At 36.0% G+C, this 26216-nt stretch overlaps 1 protein-coding gene across 2 annotated transcripts in view; it reads right to left on the reverse strand.

Annotated features, from left to right (window-relative positions):
- Nucleotides 1-9478: 9478 nt before the first annotated feature.
- Nucleotides 9479-26216, reverse strand: part of AQR (aquarius intron-binding spliceosomal factor) — a 50296-nt gene continuing 33558 nt past the window's right edge. Inside the window, exons 27-35 of one of the 2 annotated variants that reach the window (XM_021539313.3) lie at nucleotides 25813-25950; nucleotides 24900-24971; nucleotides 23294-23481; nucleotides 21559-21730; nucleotides 19126-19296; nucleotides 18318-18403; nucleotides 17337-17511; nucleotides 15914-16027; nucleotides 9479-12909 (exon numbers count right to left, since the gene is read on the reverse strand). In XM_021539313.3, coding sequence (XP_021394988.1) covers nucleotides 12664-12909; nucleotides 15914-16027; nucleotides 17337-17511; nucleotides 18318-18403; nucleotides 19126-19296; nucleotides 21559-21730; nucleotides 23294-23481; nucleotides 24900-24971; nucleotides 25813-25950 — 1362 coding nt within the window. In that variant the 3' untranslated portion in view covers nucleotides 9479-12663. The remainder of the gene's footprint in view (nucleotides 12910-15913; nucleotides 16028-17336; nucleotides 17512-18317; nucleotides 18404-19125; nucleotides 19297-21558; nucleotides 21731-23293; nucleotides 23482-24899; nucleotides 24972-25812; nucleotides 25951-26216) is intronic. The other variant, XM_077784064.1, reaches the window with a different exon arrangement.

Below are 26216 nucleotides of genomic sequence, written 5' to 3' on the forward strand. Positions count from 1 at the left end.
TTAGGAGACAAACCTCTGGATTGCTAGGGTTTCTGTGATATGCTCAAGAGAAAGGTTGTTCAGACCTGAAAAACAAGGATTAACAGAGTAAACAATGAAATCCAACAGCCTGTAGCTGAGAGCTGGTCTGATGCAGAGCTGTCTCCTGGCACAGGAGCTGCCCATTGCAGGCATCCTGAGCTGCCCATTGCACACACAGGAGCTGCCCATTGCACACATCCAGAGCTGCCCATTGCATACATCCTGAGCTGCCCATTGCACACACAGGAGCTGCCCATTGCACACATCCAGAGCTGCCCATTGCATACATCCTGAGCTGCCCATTGCATACATCCTGAGCTGCCCATTGCATACATCCTGAGCTGCCCATTGCAGGCATCCAGAGCTGCCCATTGCACACACAGGAGCTGCCCATTGCACACATCCTGAGCTGCCCATTGCACACATCCAGAGCTGCCCATTGCACACATCCTGAGCATGCAGCCTCCCAACACACACCTTTCAGCAACACTTTGCGTACTTCATCAGGTCCTGCTGCAGCCGAGAGAGGAGAGAGGAATCCAGGCAGTGCACACAGGGCTACACCTATGGGCCAGCCAAGAAACATCAGCACAATGAGGCAAAATAATCTCCATGGCATGCAGATGGCAGTGGTTTCTGCCATCTGAAACCACTGACATGGAAAAGAAGGGTTGATTTTGTCTGCAAGTGCATATAGATATATATAGATAGACCTCTTTTGTTTCAATATTATTTTTTTGAGGGAGGCATTGAAAGATATTTTCAGCCAAAAAAGATCCATTTCCTCAATTTAACAAAAGTCTAATTTAAAAAATACCAAGTCACACATGCCTTCTGGGGTTTCTTCCTGAGCGAGAAAGAAAAATAACAGATTCACTTTAATAAGTAGCATTCTAGAGCAGGATGACTTAGATGCAAACTTTTAACACAGCTCTACAAAGACAAGTTTCAATATCCCTTCAATGCATGATAAAATATAGATGAACAATAAAATTAATGTTTGGAAGACAACACGTTTGGAGTATAATACATTAATAATATCCCAAGAATTAGACAATGGCTAGTCCATAAAGCTGGAGAATATTGCAGGCTGACAATATTTCTTATTTTCTGGCTTAATGAGGAATAGACTGCACACAACTAGTAGCAGGTTAATTGAGTTGGCATATCCGCTGTTTCTTTTCATTATCACCTACTCCCTGTGATGAGCTTTGAGACTATGTGCTTTATTTAACAGATCCATCAAGCCTATTATCCACCAAGAATATTAACAGCTATCTCCCCAATGACTGAGATGTGTTGTGAGTTGTCAGAGTATTTTATTTCTGCCTTGTTCATTCTTTCAGCTGACTGGAAAATTGCAGATATATTTATGATAACACCACACAATTGAAAACACAATCTGCTGTTTTCTGATAGTATTGTGAGAGGTCCAACAAACAAATAAACCTAGAAAAAGGATGCAGTGCAAAAATAAAGCATCATATCTAAAATACTGAGACATTTCTCAATGTTTTAATAATTAATAATTGATATTTTATGGTAAAAATACAAACTACTAAGGAAATTCTTTTAAAATTCGAACCCAGAACTGTGTACACTCTTGGTTATCAGATGACTGCTGTTAACTAGTTATATATACAAAGGTTAAACATCAAAGGGAGCAAAAGAGAAGCAAAAGCTGGGATAGTAAAAAGCAATATTGCTCAGCCTAATGAGAGATAACTGGATATGGTACAGGATATTGAGTTAAACAGATTGCTCTAATTCAGATAATAATGAAATACATGAACAACACACAGGAGGCACCTGTTTAAAATCACAACAAAGTAAACAATTACATGAAAAATAAGAATATCTCTTGGTGTGTGGCAACATACACAGATCCATTTCTTCAGATAAGTTCTGCTTACAAAGCATTTAAAGTATGATCAGAATGAATGCCTTCTTGAACAGTATAGATTTACCTAGAGAGTGTTGCTCATGGACTAATTTCATAATGATCACACTAATCATACTAACACAATCACATAATTATACTAACATACTATTGCAGTTTTCATCATTCCTGTTAATGAAAATGGACCAAAGAAGAGTTCAAAGATAGGAAGGTGTGGATTAACTAGCTGAATTTTTATTGCCTTATGATATCATACTGTAAAGTACACAAATGTATCAATTATGTGTAAAACCAGAAATATATATGGGAAACAGCCTCCCTTACCTTGACAGCACAGATTTAAGGCTTTCTAAATGATCATATTTTCTCCAGTGGGCATTCACCAAAGCAGGAAATATGAATACAATGTTCTCCTCTTGTGTCACCTGAACACCACCAACCCCACTATAGCCAAAACACGGCCATGCCACAGCCACAGGTGTGGTCTCAGCAAGTGGCTCATGCCTCAGGAGGGGTGCAAGGAATGGAGGGATTCTGTAGACACCAAATGTCTCTCAGGAAGTGAGGTTCTCCTGAGCCTGACATTCCCCAAATTTACACCTGTAAACCAGCAGCCATGGCAGGAAATATCTTTGTGCTGGTTCATGGAATCCCAGCTGGTGGCTGGGCAATCTGAAGCTGCTGGGCAAGGACAGAAGTGTGCAGAAGTCACCAGCATCAGCCACAGACTGCATATCCCAAGAGGCAGTGGTGGCTACCCTGAAAAGACCCTTGTGTGTCACCTATTCTAAGAGCTGAGGATGCAGCTTCCAGCCTCAGCTGTGCTTTGGAAGATGCATTTCAGTGAATGCAGTAAGTTTCTTCTCATCTTAGCTACAAGAAACATGAGGCAAGGAAACTAAAACCCAACACTAATGTATGTGCATCCTGTGTTTTGATTAGTGAAAACTTCCTCTATTCCTTCCATGACAGGAATAAAAAGGAGGGCTAGAAAAGTTTTGCAGTGATCTTACAGAAAACTTCACTGTGATCACTGTGAAAGAGTATATTCTTCATGTCATTCACATGGCATGAAGCTGAATCAGGTGAGGTGTAGATTGGATATTGGAAAAAGATTCTTCACCCAGAGGGCACTGGAACAGGCTCCTCAGGGAAGTGGTCACAGCACCAACTCTGACAGAGTTCAATAAATGTTTGGACACTGCTCTCAGGCACATGGTGTGACCCTTGGGGATGGTGATGTGCAGGGCCAGGAGCTGGACTTGGTGGTCCCTGTGGGACCTTTTCAACCCAAAATATTCTGTAATTCTGTGATTTTGGTAAAGGCATACCAAAGAAACAGGAAACAACTAGACAGGGAGGAAAACATGTCCCAAAAGACCCATGCGAAAGCTTCTGCTTTTATTCATTATATATGCACTTCCTCAAATCCTCCAATTTACTTGTCTTTGCCATCAATTTGCTAGATGACAAGAAAATTCTATGACTTCTAGGAAATGTTCTGTCTGTATTTCTGTTAGTGCATTTGGTAATTTTTTAAAAGGCATTTAACAAATGCTTTTGTATAGACAGCTTTTTTTATAATTCAACAATGTTTATGCCTCAGAAAATTCTGTTAAAATCCACTTAGACTATATTAAATCACATCAGAGTGAAATGTTGTAAGATATGCTAAGTAACTTTCTTCTTGTGAAGATATGTCAAAGAAAGTCTCTGCCACAAAACAAGTTGAGCATTTAGTTTAACAAAATATCTTATAGTCAATGTAAATATATGTTGATTTGAACTATGTCAACATTTTTTTTTCACAGTGTATATGAAGAAGCTGGGTTTTTTCCATAAATTTATTTCATCACTGAAGTTGCTAAACAAATATTTTGGTTGAAAATTTAAGTATATGGATGTCATGATATTCACAGTTATAATGCTGCTGGCAAGCCTGACAGCTTGCCAGCTGAAATTTTAAACACACAGTCAACTTAAGCAAAAGAACAAATTCAACTAAAGAAAATGCACAAGAAACAGCAAAATAATGGTACTGTATCTTCAGTCTCATATTTGCTGAACAGGCCCTTAACATTAATTTGGAGATGGTTTGTATTTTTTCTTCCAATAGAAAACAAAACAAAACCTTCACTCTGAATATGTACCCACAGAAATAATATTGCAAATTAGTGCTTAATTTCTGAGTGCCTTTCCTGTAAACCTGTCTTCAAACTTTTTAGTTATGAATGCATTTAAAATGTCCCAAATCTGGCTTCAGGCTAGAACAAGACAAGAAAGTACAGTCTTTCTTGTTCTAATGGGTGAGGGAGTTCCCCTAATTTAAGCAGATTTTACAAGGGTATCAAAATCATGATAGTACAAAAATTTATTGAAAACATTATGAACACATTCAAATATTTTCTCAGAATAACCCAAAAGATTTTTATGGATAATTGTTCCTTGTCTTCAAGACTGCTGATTTTAAAAGATACTGATACCCATACAGCATAGAGGCAGATCTGAAAGGAAAAACCCCTATCCAACCCAAAACTTCTGTGAATACAACAGCATATAAACATCAAAATCTAAAACCATAACCTGAAAATCTGCACATATCTCCTACTTGATGCCACAGGGTTGTGTGGCTTAGGAGAGACTTTGATGTACATGGCTGACATTGAATCAGGCAGTGGCTGTTTGACACTTCAGTGTTACAGTTACCCTTATAAACCTTATACCTTTTTCACATTAATCTATCAGAGGCTCACCTTGCAAGGTGAAGCTTATATCTTTCCCTTCAACTGTGTGTTGAATGTGGCCATATCCTTAGTGCAGAAAGCTGCAAAATGCATTCAGCAGTTACCAAGCTGAGAAGTTCCTATCAACAGCAAACTGAGGCAGAAGGCAGAGGATCCACTAAGGATTTTCTGGTTGACTTGAAGAAGAGAGCTTGGCTCTGCAGGCAGCAGTGTGAAAACAGTAACAAACACAGTTGCCTCTCACTTCTCAAAGGAGAAAAGTAGCCTAAGGTGCAGACAGGTGCCAACTGGGAAAATGTTTTATCAAAGCAGATGTATTTATAGCTCATTTACAAGATCTTGCCAGAAGAAACATGGAGCTGTGGTTACATTCATAAATTAAAGCTAAACCACGGAGGTACATATTTAGCTCACTGCTACACATTACTGGGCACATCCTCACACTGTGCTCATGGCATATTTTGCACCTCTGATCTAATGGTCTCACCAGTTTATACCTATTGCCTTCCAGGTCCCAGTTACTTGCAGTATGCAATTGCTTATGAAGAAGTTTGGGTAGCAATTTTGAGGACAAATTTATATGTGGGTAAATTTAGCATCTTTCTATAAGGTCTAGGAGAATCAAAACCCAAAGCTTCTTTAACTTGGGTGAAACATGCTTTCATCCAGTACTCTCCTTTGCTGGCAAAATTCAGGAATGTAAGAGAGGCATTGCCTTCTCCACACCTCCTCCTCCATGGTAAAGGAGCATTAGCAATAACAATAAGTTGCATTGGCCCTTTATTCTACTATATTCATTTTGAAACACTGTAAGGCATAATTTCTAAATGTAATAAAATAAATGCAAATAGAATAACTAAATTTGCAGGACAAACCCTTTTATGTTGTTTAAATTGAAAGGCTTTTTGCATATTTACTTAGAAAGAAAGCATGGGTACATATTCACTAATAGTTCCTTAAAAGGAAATAGTATCAAAAACGTGGTTTAAACTAAAATTTACAAAATAGCCTTTACCTTACAGTTATAAAATATCTCAGGCTTCATACTGACAAAACTGAACACATCTGTGATTATAGTAAGAGATTCTCTTTAGGATCAGCTTGATATAAATTTACCACTACACAGGGTATGCATGTATACTTCCAATATTTGTGTTTCAATAGATAAAAATTGTAAGTATTATACCTGCTGTGTTTGCTCAGTATTTGTTTCCAATTTACAGTGACTGTTTCAGCTCAGAGTCACAGGAAGGTACTGAGCACCAAGATGAGTCAGGAGCAGCAGCTGTCCCCAGCGGCTCCTCTCATTACGCAGCTCAGACTGACAGAACGCCAGTGGCTGAACACTGCAGGAGCAGGGAGCAATCTGGGACAACTGTCCCATCACTGAAGGATCTGTGTATGCAGGAACAAGATTAGTTCATAGGACATTAGAGATCAAATGAGATAAAGAACTGAGCCTCTGAAAATTTCTTCGCATTTCTTAGCTCTGAGTAAAACTAGCAGGCGCCTCAAACATGGACAGTGTGGACAAGGAAAGAAACCATATGGTACTACATCATTTACCAGGGCAGGAAGGCAGGCCATTTAGCACCATTCCAATAGCTTGAACTTTATGAAGATTATAGTGAATCACCCACTTCTGCACAGAGGTTGGCCAGTTTTCAAAACTGGGACTCAAGTGGTAGCACAGGAATGGCTCAACATCCAAACATATTTGACCAGAGTTGGTCATAGTTTGATATTTTCATTTTGTGTGAAACTCCAAATTTTAAATTCCTTTCAGCTAATTGGATTAACAAACAAAACCAAACAACAGAAATTTTAAACGATGAGATATGTTGGGGTGCTTTTTTTGGTGTGGGTGGGTTTTTTTGTTTGATTGTTTGGTGGGGGGTTTTATTTTTTGTTTTGTTTGTTTGTTTTTGTTTGTTTGTTTTTTTGTTTTTTACTGCACCTTTTACTTTCTATTTCATCCCTTGACTTCCTAAAAAGGTATCATTCATGTAAGGGAAAAATACATTACTAAAGGTAAGTGATTGAACAGTTTCTATTTTTTGTTTGTTTTTAAATAAGTGCCCAGCAAATTGCAACATTAATGCAACATTTTGGAAAAATTGTCATCATGCCTACAACCTCATTATTTTTGGAAACAATATCCCACAAGAGTTTCCAAATAATGTAATTTATTTTCTGTTTGAAACCCCATAGTTCATCATTTAAAGTTTGTGTAAAACACATCTGTTGCAATAGTTTAGATACAAAATTATAATACAGAACTGAACAGGAGGCCATGGGTTCAGGCCTTGCTCTCCACAAGATTTCTCACTAGTACACATCAACAGAGATAAGAGAATCCAAATCAACACACAGTAGGCTATCAGTAAAAAAACAGTCTGCAAAATAAGAACTCAAAATTTTCTTCAAGGTGAGTATATAGCATTGTCCTCCAGAATCTGTATGAAATCACAAAACTCCTAATAGAGACTTAGTAAATAAATTAATCAAAGAATAGTAATTTTTAGTATATCTTTCTCATATGCAAAACCATTATCTCTTCTTATCTTAAACTTAGGTTTAACTCAGAGCTATACAGAGGCAATATTTGGATTTGCATGAGTTCTCTTCAAATTTAGATCATACATTATATTGCATAATTACAACACAGCAGTTTTTTATTTCACCCTGATCACATTTCCAGGGGTTGTCAGTGACAGACAGCAAAAAAACCTTTCCACAGTTTGACTTTTCTCATCCCAGTTAGTCCTGTTTCAGTGCTCTTGAATGTGTCCTCAGCAGAGGAGGATTATCAGTGAGTCGATTTCTCCCCTCTCTGACTCAACTTGCAAGACATGGTCTCATTTTAGAAAACAGGTATTGCCCAGTAGGATATGACTGCTGCTGCCAAAAATCACTCTGAAAAAACAGGGCAAGCCTAAACTGCTGTGACTTGTGGTAAGAAAGAGAATCTTTGTGCCTCTGTACTGATCTTCTCCCTACCTACTCCTGCTGCCCCTGAACTACTTCCTTTCTTCCTTTACAGTAGTTAAGACACGTTCTGTCCCCAACGACTGTCCCATCTAAAAATAAGTGCTCTTGACACACAAGAGATGTCAGACTAGCACAGCAGGATGCTGAAGCGTCTTTAGATGCGTAGCAGGGCTTCTCTTACAGTGGGTTGCAGCAATTTAGGAATTCACACTTGATAAATGCAATAGGGCGGCTTCTTTTTATCTCTTGTAAATGGTGCCAGGACTGATGTATTCCTGATCCTTATTTGGCAATCCAGCTTGCTTCTTTTATGCTGTTCTATGGAATCACAAAATTCTAATGTTTGATTAAGTGAATGTGCACTGTTATTGTACACAGCTTTTTCACTGACATCTATAGGTGACCTATGCCATTGTCAGCAGCTGGCTCAACCTTTTGTTTCGATCTACATTTTCTTAGAACATACTTGTACAGAAACGTACTCTGCTCTGGCAGTGTTTCTACAGCAGAAAGACAATGCCTGAACTCTGGGAAGTTTTTACCTATAGCTGAAATAACTCCTTTTCAGCTTCTTTTTGAATCTCGTTTTCTAGATTAGTGATACAGCAACAGGCTACTCTGTATTACACATAATTAATGCTATTGCTTCATTCATTTATCCTTGCCCTTGCTCCTTTTTCAAGGTGAGTGAAAATCAGCTAAATAAAACACACTATCTTTCTTAACAGCAACATATTACATTAGCCCTTATATTGCTTAGATTAAGCTAAAGCCCTGCCAGAACAAGGCCTGGAGAGATGATCTGTCCTTGTTACCTGCTCTAAGTGTGGGGAAAAAAAATCAGTTTCTCATTATTGTTGTAGTGTTTAGTCTGAAATACTACTATTTAGAAACTGGGAAGGAGTAACTGCAATTATTCTCTCTCTCCTCTATTCTCTTCAATGTAGCCATTCTGTAGATACTCGTGTGCAAGTTTTGGAAGTTTGAGTACTGTGCTTCTTCAGACACCTCCCAAAAACTTAGGAAAATACATTACTTACAGAGGATACTTAGCTGAAAGCCTTTCAAGAACATTCTTTTGCAATTTGCAATGGAAACAACATTCTTTGAAACATTATGCATATGAACATTACACTGCTACTGGGCTTTTCCAACAGGTACATATGCAATCAATACTTTGAGAAAAAGGATTGTAAAAACACTTGAGAAACTGTATAGCAAAGGAAACATTTGGGCCATAAACTAAGGGCCATAAAACCAGCTTCCAAACTCGCACAAAAATGTTAATTTTTGATTGATTATCTCTCCTGAGAGCATTACCATATTTGGCAAAGGAAACTATGTCGTCATGTATCTTAACAACACTAAGCTTTTTGACTGCTGTGGGCTGTGGATTCATTTGTTGACCAGGACATCATTCACTTTTGTCTGCTTGCTACAAGATTTCAAGTGTTACCTACTTCTTGTTTCAATAGAATTTTATGTCACTGAGCTTATCCAGCATGTGATCATCACCACTTCTTGGTCTTCTTTTAAAAGAATTCAGTGATTTCAGAAAGCTGGTCTCTCTGGACTTGTCAGCAAATCCATTCTGTTAAGAAACTTAATTTCTACTCCTCTTGAGAATACTTTTCTTCAGGATTCATAGCCTTTTACATGCCAGGAAATGGCAAGATCCATTCCAAGAGGGAATGCAAACTGCCAGTGCTTGCTTCCCCTCCAAAGGAAGTTAGTTCCTACCTTACTGAACACACAGAGCAGTACTCAGTATACACTACTAAAGCAAATACGATGTAGGTTGGCAAAAAGTAACGGCACTATCTTTAGAAGTTTATCCCATATTATTTTATTTAATATTACAGATTATATATATTGTATGTCTTCCATTTACTTGTCCCTTCTTTTCCCCTTGGCAAAATTGCTCCTGAATGTTCTAGTTCAGACTTACCCACCACCTTTGCCAAGCCCTTTCAAAGTCCATACAGACTAAAGCAAAAGCAAACTCTGCTCTGAGAGTTACCAAGGCGTTTTCTTTGATAATACCAAAACCTGCACTTACTGCATCAGTTCAGTCACAGACAGAAACCAGCCTGCATTTATATAGCATTATTTCACCTATATATGGATGGCAGAACCCAAAGTAAATTGCTCTTTACCTTTCCTTTTCTGGCTATTACAGAAATGAACAGAACATTGCCTTACATTATCATTTTTACATTAGCACTACATCAGTATCCAAGGGTTGAGCTGTTTCCAAACCAGTCTCTAAGCAAATCTGCAAAGTATTAACTAAGTTGCTTTATAGGTTCGGTGCAAGATGAAAATGAGGCCATTTATGTAAGGGTTGGCTAAATAAATATGAAGAAAAACCACTAATAGCTCTTTAGTTTCACTCAAATGTCCTTAATGGATTTTTTTACTCTATAGCTTTGGAACAATAAAATAAACCAATTTCATATCTTTTCCTCCAGTTCATACCCTTAGGGGATCTTGACCTCGGAAACATTTTAATTATTTTCACTAGATTTTCATGCACTGCTATAATAATATTTGAAATAATGTTTAAAAATATTTTTTAAAGCTACTTTAACAATTATTTCATTTAAAAATTCTTTCTTAAGTAATTAAATTTATGTGTATTTTTTAAAATTTCAATACATTTAGTTTAACAACTGAGTGTTGTTGTTCACTTGAATAGAGGTACTAAGTCTTAAGCAAATATTGCCATTGGAACATAAACCACATAGATCAAAATTAGTTTTAGACTCCTTCACTTCTCCCACGTAATCCTTCTTGAAAAAAAAGGTGCATCAGTCATAAAAGACTATTTTGGTGGAAAAGACAAAGTTCATCCTTTACCAAAAATTATAAACAGAATTATAAAGTTTTGGAAGTAAAAGGCCCCAAATCCAATCTCACACTCCAAAGCAAAGCCTCAAGAACTTTCCAGCTAGAATGACAACACGATTTTCCCAAATTCCTAAGGATGCATTCTCCTGATGTGTCCATGTCTCTGAAAAAAGGCAATTTTAACATGTGAAAGATGGCATTAAGGATAATGCAGGGCTTGCTCTGTTCAAGTGATCTCAAACAAAAACCTTCCACTTTTTTTACAGGTGCCTCAGAAAGTTGCACATTAAAGCTGTTCAAGCTTTTACAATTGTTTGCAGTTGCACGGCCTCTTCCTGCACTATAGCCAGAATCAACCTCCACTGCCACCCCTCTCATGACTTCAGGTCTGTCCAGGACAGCTCCATCCTTGGCTGCTGCTCCACCAGGACTGAGCCAAAGGGACCAGACATGCCTGGGGCCTGCACGCAGAGCACAGCATGGCACAGCCAGGTGTGGACACTGTCCACTGCAAACTGCACAATTCAAAAAGGGCTGCTTTTCAAATTCTTAAAATACTAAAGCAAGTAAATGATTGTCAGACTCAGTATTTATAGAAAATTAGCTGGAAAACAAAGATGATAACCCTCATCCGAGCTAGTTGCTTGTGGCCTGAAGGCTGAGCATTACTCAATTCTGCATGAACATGATTGCTACTGCATGAAACTTAATACCCATATGTTCAATACAAATCATTCTTCCAAGGCAGGCAATATTAAAAAGTACACTCCCTTAAATCAAAACACACAAGAATAGAAGACAATTCTGCATCATTATTAGCTTCCTGTTTGAGAAAACTTCAACAAAGGAAGAACATAAAAGAACACCATGTACTGAAGATAAGTACTTAATTTGCTACTCCTGAGCTCCCCTCTGAGAGAAGGGAAAGAATGATTTCAGGAGGAGGGGCAGATGAGATCCCAGCACACAGACTGGTATGCAATAGATGCATTTCATGAAACTTGGCATACATTTAATTTGATACCATTTTCTCCTGTGCTATAAAAATAATAAGAAAAAATAAAAAATGTCAATGCTGTTAAAAAAGCTTGAAAGTTAATTATTCTCTAATCATTCTAGCAAGTCCATCTGGCAGCTTCACAACTGCAACACTTGAAATCCAAGAGTGTTCCCTTTGCCAGCAAAAGGTGCTATTATGGCTATTGCTGTGTTTGAAAATCTACTTGGAAATTCTAAAGTCTCATTAAACCACTGACTAATTTGACATGATGGCAAGTATTCATAAGATATGGAATCAGGGACAAATCAGGGACAAATCCTTTCTCTGATCACTTTATGAAATGTGCACACTCAGAAGTTACCCTAAAAAAACCCCATTCAACCAGTATATCATTAGTACCAATAATGTATGTTTTACATATCCTGCATTCAGGGAACTACTTTCTCTTTTCTTCCTCATGTGGCTTTAGCCTGTGCAATTACTGTTTCTTCTTCAAGCAAAAGAAATTTATTTCAAAACACTAATTTAGAACCCAGGGCTGTTGAAGAGCAGCATCCTTCCTTCTTCTGTAAACAATAAAAAACAACATCAGAAGTTAATGATAAGAAATTGCTACAAGTATGTGGATCCTGAGAATCCACTATGGTCAAAATTCAATAAAGCTTTTCAACACTTCCAAGTCCCATGACAATTCAGATTTCTCAGACATACAATCATATATCTTAATGAACTTGAGCCTATGCCTAAAAGTACAAGCACAGCTATGCATAAGGAATTCTCCATGGCAAAATACTAAGGAAACCATAAAGCATGTCTGACCAATATTGAATTTACTTAGTGAGGTTTAACGGATGACTGAATTAAGAGTCAAATATTCCAAACTGGTATAAAAAGCAACTTTACTGAACAACTTATAAAAAGGAAAAAATATCATTTGAGGCCATTAAACAAATTATATGACCAATAGTGATAAGAGCTCAGTAGAATGTTTGCCAAACATCTTGCTTGTTCACAATGTACTCAGTGAAAAATATACCAAACAGGTATTATATAGGCAACCTCTTAATGAAAGTCAATGTAAAAATAGCAATTATTTTTCTAACTACTCTCTTCCCTGCCAATTTCCCAAAATGCATTAAGGACAAGGATTCCATAAATCACTTTTCAGTCTCATTTTCAGGTTCACTGTCTCCACTATCACTGTCTCTTCCAGGGTGTTCTGGCATTTTTCGATGTTCATCCATTTCATCCATATTCAATTCTCCTTCCTTCATCGTTTCTTCTACTACTTCATTTTCTTCTGCTGCATCTTCCTGCATGCCCTGAACTTCACCTTCTAATTCAGTCTCTCCAGTTTGTGGCGGTTCTGGTTCTTCGATCATGGCAGGTGGGGGCAGTAAATGCTGGATGATTGAAAAAGGAAAGATTTTAAGTTGTTACACTTCAGTTTGAACTGCTAATCTTAAAATTAGGATTTTGTATTAGATAACAAGTGAACAACAAACACTTAAAATTTAGAAGCTGTAATGATTTATAAGCACTTCATGACTATATATAAAAAAATTAGAATAATGGTCATAATACAGTCATCTTAGATACATTTTTTTATTGAAAAGAGGGTGTTAAAATCTTAGGACTTCCAATTCAAAGACAGAAAACATATTTCATTATCCCAAACACTCAGACAAGTAATAGGATTATGGTACATCTTGGAGCAATATATATATTTCTACCCCAATCTCATCTGTTACCATTTCAAACTCCAAGATATGGTTAACTTGGTTTTTGATGCCATCAACAGGCCTGTCTTTAACAATTAATACCCATAATTTCCTTTTGCAACATCTTATAAAATACTATGTGAATATTATCTGTACTTACACAATTCAAGTTTCACTAACAGTTAAACAATGCTTAAATATTTTCACACAACACTTTGAAAAAGTAATTTTGTGTATTCCAAACTTTCAACCAAAGAAGAAGTTTATAAAATATTATAGGCTGGAATGGTAGTCAAGTAACACAACTGGACAAAAAATACCTGGAATGCATTGAGCTGAAGAGTATGGATGAATGCTATAAACTACAGGCTGAACAGAAACACTCCTACTTCTTGCACTCTGACATTATTTAATGACATGATGGATATTTCTTCAGGGTATTTTTGATCATTTTAATGAAATGCAATCTTGAAAAACTTGATGATTGTTTTGCTCAAAAGGCAACTTCGTATCACATGACAAATAAGGTGTTTAATTACAGTGAAGTTTTACCTTCAATTAGATAACACTAATATTAAAAATTTGCACAGGCAAATCTACGAATCAATTGTGATTACCAGCATTGATTAAAAAAGCATTTTCTATAGACTTTGAAGTTATCATACTGGTCTCTACATCTATCTGTGCACAGGAAAGTGCAATTCCAAACCAAAATCTTACAAAAATAAATCCTTGATGTATGAGAAAAACTCAGACTTTGGGGACTTACTTAGATGCACATTGTGCTTTGTGACAACTACTGTAAAGACCAGTGTAAAGAAAAAGGAAAATAATAATGTTGTAGTGAACATAATACAAGAAATTTAATGCCAGCTTTGCTTTTTTTCAGTAGTTCACTTCTCTGCTTCTCCTGCAAGGAGAATGTGATTCATTGTCACAGTAGGAAAACAGCAGTTTTGTAACTAATTTTAGCTAGCAATGGATAAGATTAGGATGCCAAAAAGAGTAACAGGTATTTGCAGTAGAACTGGGTCCATATTTGACTAAGGTGTCCAGCAAACACTTTGTGGTAAAATTTAGATGCCAGCATCTGCTTTTCAGGACATGTATATACTTCCCTGTTTTGACAGGGCTATTCATTTACATCTAAATGTGGCCCATCTACTGGACAATCTACTAAGTCTTCATCACGTAATGTTTTGCATGGTTTAAAGATCTCCAACCATACTAGAAAAACTGGCTTCAAAGCAAATCTTGTCAGGTGCATATAGGGTTTCTAAAAAAACAGTGTGAGTTTACTTCACTACTACTAAAAAAAATTACAGTAAAAGAAATTCTAGTAGCATCCTCTTTGTATATCCCTTTTTCTTTATAGCACACAGGTAATTACAGCATTTCTCCAAAATAGTCAGAAAGTATCCTCTCTGTCCAGACAGCCTGGAAAAGGCTTTTTCTGGGTACCAAAACACTTCAAATTTGGCTGAAGCTTTCTCTCAGAAATAAAAATAAAATCCAGAAGTTACTGGGTAAGAACCGCAGAGAAAAATAAATGTTCTGTTTGAAATTCTGACATTCAGTTGAAAAGGTTTTGAGTTCTATTCTCTATTGATTACACTGTTCCATAGATGAAACATGCAAGTGAAAGAAAAAAAAAAGGAAGAGGATGTGACAGAGACATCCTTGCATTAAAGAATGGACCTCGATCTCTTAGACTATCTGTTCAAGGACAATCATGTTCACGCTCTCTTCCCACAGTCAGCTAATACGGAGTGTCTTTTTACATCATTTTTTTCCACTTTTGGAAATCTTTCAGAAGAGCAAAAACCAATAAGGGAACTTTAGAGTACCATGAAAGATTATAGGTAATAAAATATATAGGTATTATGTAATACATGAAGAATAATACATAGGTATTATGAAGATGACAGACCCCAGACACTGTGTGAAAGCTGATGCAGTTAAGGGGTAGCATTTAAGACCATTCCTTTTTGCTTTAACTACCTCTAGGCTTTACAGATCCAAGTATGCTCAGTACACTATCTAAGCTACCTTAATGTTCCACTTATTTACATGAGACTAGAAAGACTTTCTGATGGGCTCTAAATTCTGCTTCAGGGATTAAACACTGACAAAATTAGGTACAGGAGTGTCTACAACTGCTTTGCTTGATGTTGAAATAGGGCTGAAAAAAATTGCTCCAGAACAAAAGACACTACAGCTGCAAACCAACCTGGATAATAGGGTGATTTAACAGGGTTAAAATGGTTTCATGATCTGGTCTTGCTCTTACAAAACATTATTACATCATGCAGTGGTGTTATAATCCAACTAGCTGAAATCCCACACTTACCTGAAATGTAACACGCAAGTTTCCTTCAAATTAACACTAGACAAGCTAGTTCTTTAATATTAATGAATAATATTTTTGGCCCAGACAAAGCAATCAAGGCACTTGTCATCAATTACTGATAGATTTGGGGCCTTAAATTGAGGCTTAAAACACCAGAAGATACAGCTTTTGCTACTGCAATATTTTACAAGACCTCAATATTCTCACTTCCAGTCACTAACCCTTTTTGAATTTTAAATATAACAGAAACAGACTCAAATCTCAACAGCTTCTCATGCCATTTTACTGAAAAATTATTTTATTTTAAATGCTTTCCAAAAGTTTGAAGGTCCTTACCCGTTGATGGTGGTGTGTACTCTGTATCATGTGCATATACATATTGTACACAAAGTTAGCCATTTGAGGCATATTCTTAATAACATGTATTTGGTGAGCTGGTCTTTCTCCATTCTAAGGAAGGGGGAAAAAAATGGACATTCAGCAAACAAAGAAAAACAACCATTATTCAAAGGTTATTTAACTATATTAGAAATCAAAAGGCCCGAGAAATTGAAAAACGGTTTTCAAAGAAACAAAAAAAAAAAAAGGTGAATTCTCTGGAAAATTTGGAAGCATAGGTCTTACATTTTGGGGAACTGGCTTAATCATGATACTGCAGCCTGAAGAAGAAACTTTAAAAGGAGAGGCTGGGTTCTGATTCTTACTCCATGAAGTACATTTTGGACTCGAGTAATTTAACATACTAAAAACACAAATTGTTTATGATCAGATTAGGATTTAGCCTCTTGCCTGCTGCAACCCAGCTCTTTACTCACAGTCACTGACCTTGCTTGTTGCATTCTTGTTGCACAGTTGATCTGAAAGTTTCAATTGAAAGGGCTCTCTCCCATACTTGTCAACAGTATTTAAGACCAGGAAAAGAGTTGTAACTGAATTTTTGGTGAATGCAGGCATCCCTTCTCAAAGCTTCAGAAAGCAGAGCAGATATGCCCCTTTGTTTCTTTATTTAGCATGCTGTTCTGTGTGCCCTGTGCTAAGATCCTCAACACAAACCTTTCCCCAAACATCTAGTGCATATTAAAAATTAGGTTTTTGTACTTATGAACCTAGCTCAGCAGCAAAACTCTTGTGGCACTGAAACCAATTTTAAGAGAAAAAGAAATTAATCTGTAATCCTGAATTACTGAGTTACATGTATTAAATGAGAAATGAGTAGCTTTACGTAGCTTTGCCTGAGAAATCACATAATTTTGTTTCACAAGACCGAAAACACATAAGAACTAAAAAAATATTTTGATCACAAAAGAAAAATACTGAATCATTTACACAAGCATAAATCAGCAAAAAGCAGGCACAACAGTTACTGATACTTAAGTTATACTGATAACTAACTTTTGTGGAAACGTTACTTAAAACCAGCTGGTGTTTATCATGACAAAAGATAACTCTAAGGAGGTATTCATATAATCACAGAATCATTACAGTTGGAAAAGACCTCTAGTATCAACAAAATCCAATCATCAAGTGGCACTGTTGAGTTCACCACTAAACCATACCCTCAAGTGCCACATGCACACCTTTTTTTAAATACTTCCAGGAACGGTGATTCCATCATTTCCCTGGAAATTCTGGTCCAGTGCTAAGAAGTAGATGCACCGGTCTAGCAGAGAAACACTTTCACCTCTTACAGTCCACTGAAAAAAGTGAGCAAACACAAACACCCATTACAGATACCAAAATCCAGTGCAGCTGTTCCTACCTGTCTTGCAGTTGGAAAACATTCTGTGGGAACAATATGGAGGTGAAGTGGTCGAGCTGTGAGTTGGCTGAAAGCTGGAGTTAGCTCAAAACAGTTTTGAAATAGTGACACCCTTGCGAAGATATAAAGTCCAAGTCTGGCTCTTGACATGGCAACGACTAATCGTCGTACGTCCCTTCAGAAAATAAAATCAATCATGTTTTTTTTCATTGATGTCAGACTTGCAATAAAAATAACTAGAAGTACATGGGACTGTTAAAAGAAATACAAAATCATCTGCCCAAATAATATAATGTCTTTAGTTTTTTTCCCTACATATTGTTTCAATAACTAGCAAATCCTAGTACCATTATATAGAAACAAATATATTGGTTGACTGTAGCAATAACACTTTGAAAAACTTCCTTCTACTATTTTCCTACACCTCAGAAGTTGAATGCAACCATTGAGAAAAAATCCCAATAGCATTTCTGTATGTGAATGACTAAAGATGAATTTGATAACTCATCTATCTACCTATGATCAGACACGTCTTCCTCCATCACATCCCAAACCAGAAGTGCAAACATTTAAAACTATACACAATAATGCAACTTATGCAATGATCAAACAGTTCTGATGCAAAAGAAATAAAAATCTCAATTACAGGAAAGGATCTATGAGAAAATTTAAGCCTGCATTTGCTCAAAAAATACTACAGTCCTATAATTCTACTAGGGTGAAAACAAGGTCAACCTATCTGCAGCAACATAAACTAATTATAGGGTAAGAGCCATTATAAAAGGGTAAGTGCTCAGAAGAGAGTACCAGACAGTTATAAAAGGAAGTCTGTCTGAACTTCATTATACACATTAGCATTGAACTTCACTTCTACTACATACTCATAAAATAGAATCTTTTATATAATGGACTACATACATATTTCTGTATCTGATACAGAGTACAAGTACTGCTATGGCACTACAAGATGTTCTTACATACCTCAGGTGGCCTACAGCTTTGGTACGCACTAGGGAAAGCAGAATATAATCGTTCTGTTGGCCTTGAAACCTGTCCACAGTTGTTACCTACAGAAATAAAATGTAAGAAAAAAACGCTATAGGTTAATTTTTGCCATTTCAATTAAAACACGACACCAAAATTTTAACATCAACTTTGGACTGAGATTGCAGTAAACAAGAAGAGAAAATTCTTTAACTGATTTAGCTGGCCTCTAACAAAAAGCCTGGGTTTTTTTCTGGAATACATTGGGAGGAGCTTTTTTTTGACTGTATACTGTTTCTTTTACTTCTTTTTATTTAAATTTGTCAGAGAAGTGAGTTACTAATACCAAAAGATTATGGAAGCCATTAGCTTTGCAATACAGTTTTAACCTGCAGAATTAGCACCAGGTATTTATAACTGTATTATTTATTTGTTTCTTCAGATTAATGATCTATTCTATCAAATAATTTCCACTCTGGGTGGACCTTTCTAATGATGAGATTTTGGGGAATGATGTTATTACTGAGGACAAATAAATGACAAAAAAGAGTTATTCTGTCCCACATAGACTGTAGTCTTTTCACCTTCACTGACTTCATTCTGTCAAATTATCAACACACAAAAAGAAGGGCACTCATCTATGAAATTCCTTAGAATGTAGGCTCATAAATATGTGTGGTTAAACAGGAAATACTTCCACTGATACCTGTTTAAGTATATCTTCAATTAGCCTGATTTTCAATATGACAATTTAAAACCACAGAAACCAGAACTATTGCAATGACTGATATACTTTCAAAGTCACCTTGTTTGGCCTTCCAATTAAAGGATTGTTTCCACATCGCTGATTAATGACATCACGGATCAGGTGCTTCTGTCCATTATATGTTGTCAGGATACTTATCCTGTCTGCAGGATAACCAAGCAGGCACATATACATGAAGACTGCCACAACATACTCTGCCTCACCAAGATTCTAAAGTTTCAAATAAGAGAAAAAGACATGGAGAAACAGACAGAAAAAGGGTTACTCATCTTGTAAGGTTAGAAATAACACCTGTGACATTGTCAGGTATTTAGAGAAATAATTTAGTGCTCAGAGAAATGTCCCTAAATCTGACGATTATTTGCTCACTTCATACAAGCCATTTTGAAAGAAAGGAAGAACCACAAGTAGGTTTAATACCTGTGGTATCATTCTCACTCCTTTTCAGACAACTGCTAAAAATATCTACATCAATATTATTGTAAGGCACTGATAGAAACTTTTCAATATTTACTCAAAAGTTCCAGTCAGCCAAAAAAGGTGCAATGACTCACTCTCCAGTAAACTGAAAGTATGAACTAGTTGCACTAGTACAAAGTCCTTTCAAGTATTAATTAGGAGACAGACATCTGGATTATGAAATCCAGTTATTTCCACTGCAGGCCATCCTATTCAATTACAAATTACCAGTGCTTGTTTCATATATTGTAACTTTCTCTCTCTGTCTTTACTTTATGAGTCTGTCCCAAAGTACCACTCTCCTGGCTACAGGAGGCTTTGTTCTATTTCCAGACTGAAGTTATTCATAGCCTATTTAAATCCATTTTCTGTCAACAAAAATTATCTTTCAGGTTAAAAAGTTGTTCTCAAATGCTGACATTTACTCCTGCTCTATTTATACAAGGAATTTTATCCCCACTTGGCGTGTGTTTGAATAGGCTGGACATACCAGCCTCATTTATTTTTTACTAAGTGGGCTCCGCATTACATGGAAAATGCAGTTGCCAGGCATATCAAACACCTGTGGGTGTAAAGCTATTCTACAAATTTTAATCCCCTGTAACTGAAAAGAAAAGCCCAAATTCATGACAAGAACTATACATGACAGCAATCTGTTATCCCATGAAAAACCTTGAATGCCACCAACATACTCTTCTAAATATCACTCAATTATCAAGATCATCAAAAAAAAAAGTAACAGTAGGAAGTATTAGAAGAGTGTGCACATGAGAATATTGATATAATGAGAAGTGTGTTCTGTGTCCTCATGTCAGTGTTTTTCATCTTCTTTAGCCAAAGAGTGGTCTAAAGTAGTGCTTGCACTCTCAATTATCAGCACTCCTTCCAACTGTTTGTGTTCCACTGGACAACTTTTTAATACTTGCATGTTACAGTTTCAAAAACAAAATCAAAATGGTCACTCCAAACAATCCTGTCCTCAATCCAGCAATGGAATAAAGTGGATTATGATTAACCATTGCTTTCTTCTCTAGCTGGACACTAATTTGTACTGAAAAGTATTGAGAAGAACCCAAGCAAAACCTACGAATGTATTTCATATCTTTTTAAAAACATAGATTCACACAAGCCTCAGTGATCTTCAGAGGGAAAATGAACAAGAATATTATCATCATAAAGTATATTGTTTGCTTTCCATAATATTAAGCAGAATATCAGGTGTAAACTCCGTGTTTGAATTAAACTCCTTAACTTGCACATCACTCCAGCTCTAACTTTGTCCCAAAGCTGAAGTTTGCTGTTTTAGATGCCATAGTTTGTTTCACCAGTTTTTAAAACAAGAAAAATAAAAGGACTGAAAATATAAGCATCTCACTACAAGTGTAAAATGTTATTTAAGAGAAATAGAGACTGTTGATGATGGCTTAATTTCAAAATTTAGTTGAGGGTTTGAACATTTAGTTGAGAAACTCCAAGATTAAGGCATTTTGGCAATTTACTTCATCCTCCATGTCTCTACAGCTCTTATGTATGCTTTTAGCAGTACTGTTTTATTCTTTAATGAATGGGCATTTTAGAATTCCTACCTATAGATCAAATCAACACAATGACTCTCCAAACTCAGGTATGAGCAACCAAGCAAACTTCAATTCTTTGTATTCAGGGGAAGTGCTACTACTAGTGTTTTTTTCACTATCATGGTACAGCTGAATTACAATGGACTTTAATTTGCCTTAGGTCAAAATTACATTTTGTAATGAATTATACCAAGTCTCATCCCTCCCATAACAAGGAGAAAAACAAAGTCATTTACTGAGCAAAAGCCCCAACACAATGTTTTAATTTTCAACATTCAAAACTCATTAAAAGGAGGAAAAAAATCACACACGACTAAATTATCTGAGAACATGAATTGAATGTTAGTTTACTGTTTTTCATAGTCTGTCTTCACTGCAGATTTAGATCTATTGGCCTATTGAGGTTAATGAATTACACATGTAGTACTTCCCTTACCTGATAGAAATAAGGATTGGGTTCAGACTCTCCTACACCATTGAAGTCTTCCACATTTATAAGCTGGAAGTCATACAAAAAGCCAGCATTGGCTGTTCTGAACTCCGGCAGAAGCTGCACGTGAGGCAGGTTACCCAGGTTCTTGTAGCGCCAGTTGTAGAGGTTGCACAAACTGTTCAAAACCACAGACACACAGCACACAGAGTGAGCTAGAGCAGACTCTTTAACTCTTTTGAATGAGTTCAGATGCATATGAGATAAGGGCTTCTGCAGGTTTTCAGTGAAAAGAATAATTTTGCTAGGCAGCCTGTACATACATAAATTAACACACTTGAACAATCTATCCAGCAATATTATTTTTAGGTTGTGATTCTGTTTTGGTCTCTTTCACTGAAAACTTCAGAGACCATATCGAGGTGGCACACTCAGGTTTAAGTCTGTTCCTCTTGATCAAACTACAAGTTTTGTGAGAATTCATGGGTAACAAAACTTAAGGAATATTAATCCTTCTTTGCAAAACAGAAGGAATAAGGAAAAACTTATTTTCTGCATTAACTGTGGTAAAGCTTCTTACAGTAAAAAGAAATTGATTTCCTTATTTATTTTGTGTATTTCCTAGCATTAACACAAGATATGAATGGAAACAAACAAAATCTACCTAATTCTGAATGATTCCTGATATTCATAAGATCAGTAATAATAACAAAATGTCTCATTCACAAATGCCTAACAATATCCAGACCAGAACAAGAAGCATACAGCTCATGGGAAAGCTACCTGTGATCGCAAAAGACAAAGCACAGGAAGCAATCTCTTAATCAAGAAATTACTTGCAAAGGGAAGGACTTCTGCTCTGTTATCCCTAAGTTCAGTAAGATTTTGTAAAATAAACTTTATCTACCATCTTCAGATAAAATTTTCATTTCAAAAATCATACTGAACTGTCATCCATAAGACTAGAAAATAATATTCTAGATTCCAAACATTTCCTACATGAAAAAATATAAGTTCTCCATATTGTTCACTACACTTTATGACTAAAAGAAAGACTTAGAACTAAACCTAGAGTAGCAAGATTTTATATGGAGTAATTTTCTCTTATTTCTCTTCTTAACATGACATCACAAATATGCAACTTACACAATCAATAAATCTGGTGCTTAAATTATCACAGTGAAATGAGAAATACATAGATAAAAAAGAAAAACTATTATACTACAGAGTTGCAGTATCTCCTTTACTATAAAAAAGGTTTTATGTTCTTGTGAGGACAACCTGCATGTGTCCAGTCTCTGGATGCATCTCTCCTGAAATACTAGAGAAAAGCACCTTTTACAGTCTTTAAGACAATTATTATATTCAACACAAAATATATCAGATTTTAATTTAACTTTGAATATAATAAATGTTAGTTGAGAAAAGAAAGCTTCTGTAAAGTCTCATTTGTAAAAAAACCCTGAACACTTAAGATGATTAAGTACCTTTGAATATAATTTTCATTAAAGTATTCATGCAACAGCAGACTACTACTATATAAAAATAACAATGAAGAAATTAATCTGATTGCATTTCAGAGATGTAAAATCTGCCTTCCTAGTCTAAGCTGAAATCAAAATTCCAGCTTTGCAAACTCCTGTCCTAACAATAAAAACCAGTTTCTGTAGCTACGAGTGCCCTTCTCTCATTTTGAACTTGTTACTTTCTGAGAAGCTTGACAAAGGATTTTCTGTCTTACCTTGCTCTTGCTCTTCCTTGTGCATCCAAGTCAACAGTTGGCACTCCAACACGAACAAACCGTGTGAAAAGAGACTGTTCCATGTTGGAGTACTTTTGAAAAGCCATGTTCTTAATGACTGGTGGCAACTGATGATGGTCACCAATCATAATCCACCGCTTCAAACGACTGAATCCATCCTGGGGGTTCTAGAATTGAACAATTACACTATTGCAACTATTACACTATCATCAAGGCACTCAAAACACACTAAGAGTCAGATTGTCTGCCTTTGTCTAAGCCCTTCAGCATTTGTTTTTAAGCTACACTGAACTTCAGTCTTTTTAAAGACTACTAGCTTTCATCCAATTAGAAAGTAGACTTGTAAATAAAATCTCTTTTCTTATAAAATAAGTACCTTCATCTACTAAAATTAGTAGAGAAATATCAGAAAAAAGATCATATTATATTGCTTTAAAGGCCAAAATCCCTGATTACTACACAGTAGTAGCAGTTACCCCAGAACTGTCCTCTGAACTTTATTTTTTTGATTCTGAGGTAGTAAATATGAAGCATCTGAAACAATTTTTAGTGTTCAGATATCTGAGGCAACACTGAATCTGCCTTTCAAGTGCCTCTGTAGTTCATGTTTACTTCTGTAATTCTCACATAGCCTCTTCTATGATCAGGATGTGTCCCTAATTCCCATCTTGGCTCTTGGACTGAATGCTCTTCACAATTAGCATCCTGGAGACTTCCAGCTCCCAGATCCTTATTACACACTCCTGTGATAATTCCCTTTCCCTATGGGAACACTATTTGAGACAGAACATAAAGTTCTTTCTCCTGCCACTTGAAGTGGAAGAGCTCTGAAGCTGTTTCTGATCAGATAGCAAGGAAAGAAAACTGAACTCTGGACTGTCTAATTCTTCAAGCCTGAAAATGTCTTAGTAAAAAATTAAGAGGATGGAAATAATTTTTATTGGCAAGAATAAAAAAAACACAAAAATCCAAAACTTTTTTTTTTTTTTTCCTTGAAAGCTTCAGCTTTGGAGATGACAAAGCATTCTATATAGTTGTTCTGTACATATCAGTCATTTTAATCTTGGACAAAGAGGCCCCCCAAAATTCTGTTTTTAAAAATTTCTCACTGAGAAATTGCAAGTGAAGAAATCAAGTACTGCTACTCTGGAAGACTAGATACTTAAGTTTTGTCAAAATTAAAACCCACTCAATTTTCAAGGACTATTTGGATGCCTCATATAAATAAAATCATGGAATATCCCCCAGAATATGCCTCTATGGTGAAATGGTCTACTCTAATTACACAAACTCTTCAGTTTCTGCATTTTTCACATATACCTATTTTCCCTCATCTGCCAGATGCATCTGGTTATTCAATGCTCATTTAAATGTTTGGAAAAAAAAGTAAGATGCTTACTACATTGAATAAAATAATTTCATAATTAAAAACCAAATCAGTCAAATCAGTATGAAAGGTCTTACTAGCAAATATCAGTTCTGGGTTACTTTCTGCACATGGTATTTTTCATTTTAATATTCAATAGTGTTCAAGAACATAGAGTCTTATTTATCTTGTTAAGATCTTTTATGTTTCAAGTCTAACCTGCAACAGAAGAGGTATAAACGTTTCAATCTCCAGAATCTGAGCAGACTCTTCCATTAAGATGTTGTCATACTGAGAAAAAAAAAAAATGTAAAGAAATATCTGTAAACATAGTAACACCAATGAATGCATTTATTCAGCCTACCAAAAGAAAGCATCTATACTCCTTCAGATTTTGCTGGGTGGGACAGTTACCGTAGGATTTCACCTTACAGGCAAAATATCAGTATTACCAAATAGGTGAAGTCCTACTACATCATTGACAGATCTCTCTGTACCAGTCAGGACTTACACTAGAAGGAATCCATGACTGAATTACATTACATGCTTCCTATATGCCATAACCACAAGAGAAAAGTCTTGTGCAGTGGAGCAAACTATTTTGGTATCTCTGCACCGAAACTGAAGAGGAGTGATCCAATACACTACATGATCGGTGAAAAATAATACTGGAAGAATTACTGGTGACCAGCTTTTGTCAGAAAAAATGACTGCACTAAATTAATAGTTATAGTTACCACTGCAGAGTGAAAATAAGCATTGCATCATAGTTATTTTTCCTCAAATTGTTAATTTTTTAGGTAAACAAAGCTAAATGTAAAGGCCATGTTTTTCTACCCAGCTCTGCCTCTATTTTATTAATCCTATCACTGCTGTTTATCATGTAATATGGCAAAGTAGACTTTTTTTAAAAAAAGTTTAAAAAATATTTACCATTTTTGTATATACAGTAACTTAAAAGTGATTTATCTTTTACTTACAGAAGTTATATTTTTCCTTCAGGTAAAAAATGCAATTCTAAATAATCTAGCTGCTTAGATTTGGGGCAGAGATAAAGATTTGTATGGGGTGGGGAATAGGAGAGAACCAACACCAAAATCAAGTAGTACAGTAATGCTAGTATAATCATTACTTTGAATCCTAATTCAACCAGATCACGTCGTTTCAGAGCAGCATGAGTACAAGTCATGGCAATGATTTTTGCTTCTTTCACCAACAGGTATTTGGATCTATCCAGGCCACTGCGGAGAAGTTCAAATGCTCTGAATTCCTATGGCAGACAAAAGAAAAGTCTTGAAAGTCAGAATATGAAAAAATATCACTTATAAAATGACCACTCAAACTGTGTGGCCACCTTCTTGATATAATTGAACAAGAAATCTGTGACCTTATGTACTGTAAACAATCAAATCTGAATAATTTGTTGTGGTTTCCGGGTTTAGCATATTTTGAAAAACAATCTTGTAAAAACCTATGAAAGAACTCTTCCAACCTGTACGTACATATAAATTTGCAGACAAATATTCAAATAATCCT

Source organism: Lonchura striata, chromosome 6 (assembly GCF_046129695.1).
Source record: "Lonchura striata isolate bLonStr1 chromosome 6, bLonStr1.mat, whole genome shotgun sequence".
Lineage (NCBI taxonomy): Eukaryota > Metazoa > Chordata > Aves > Passeriformes > Estrildidae > Lonchura > Lonchura striata.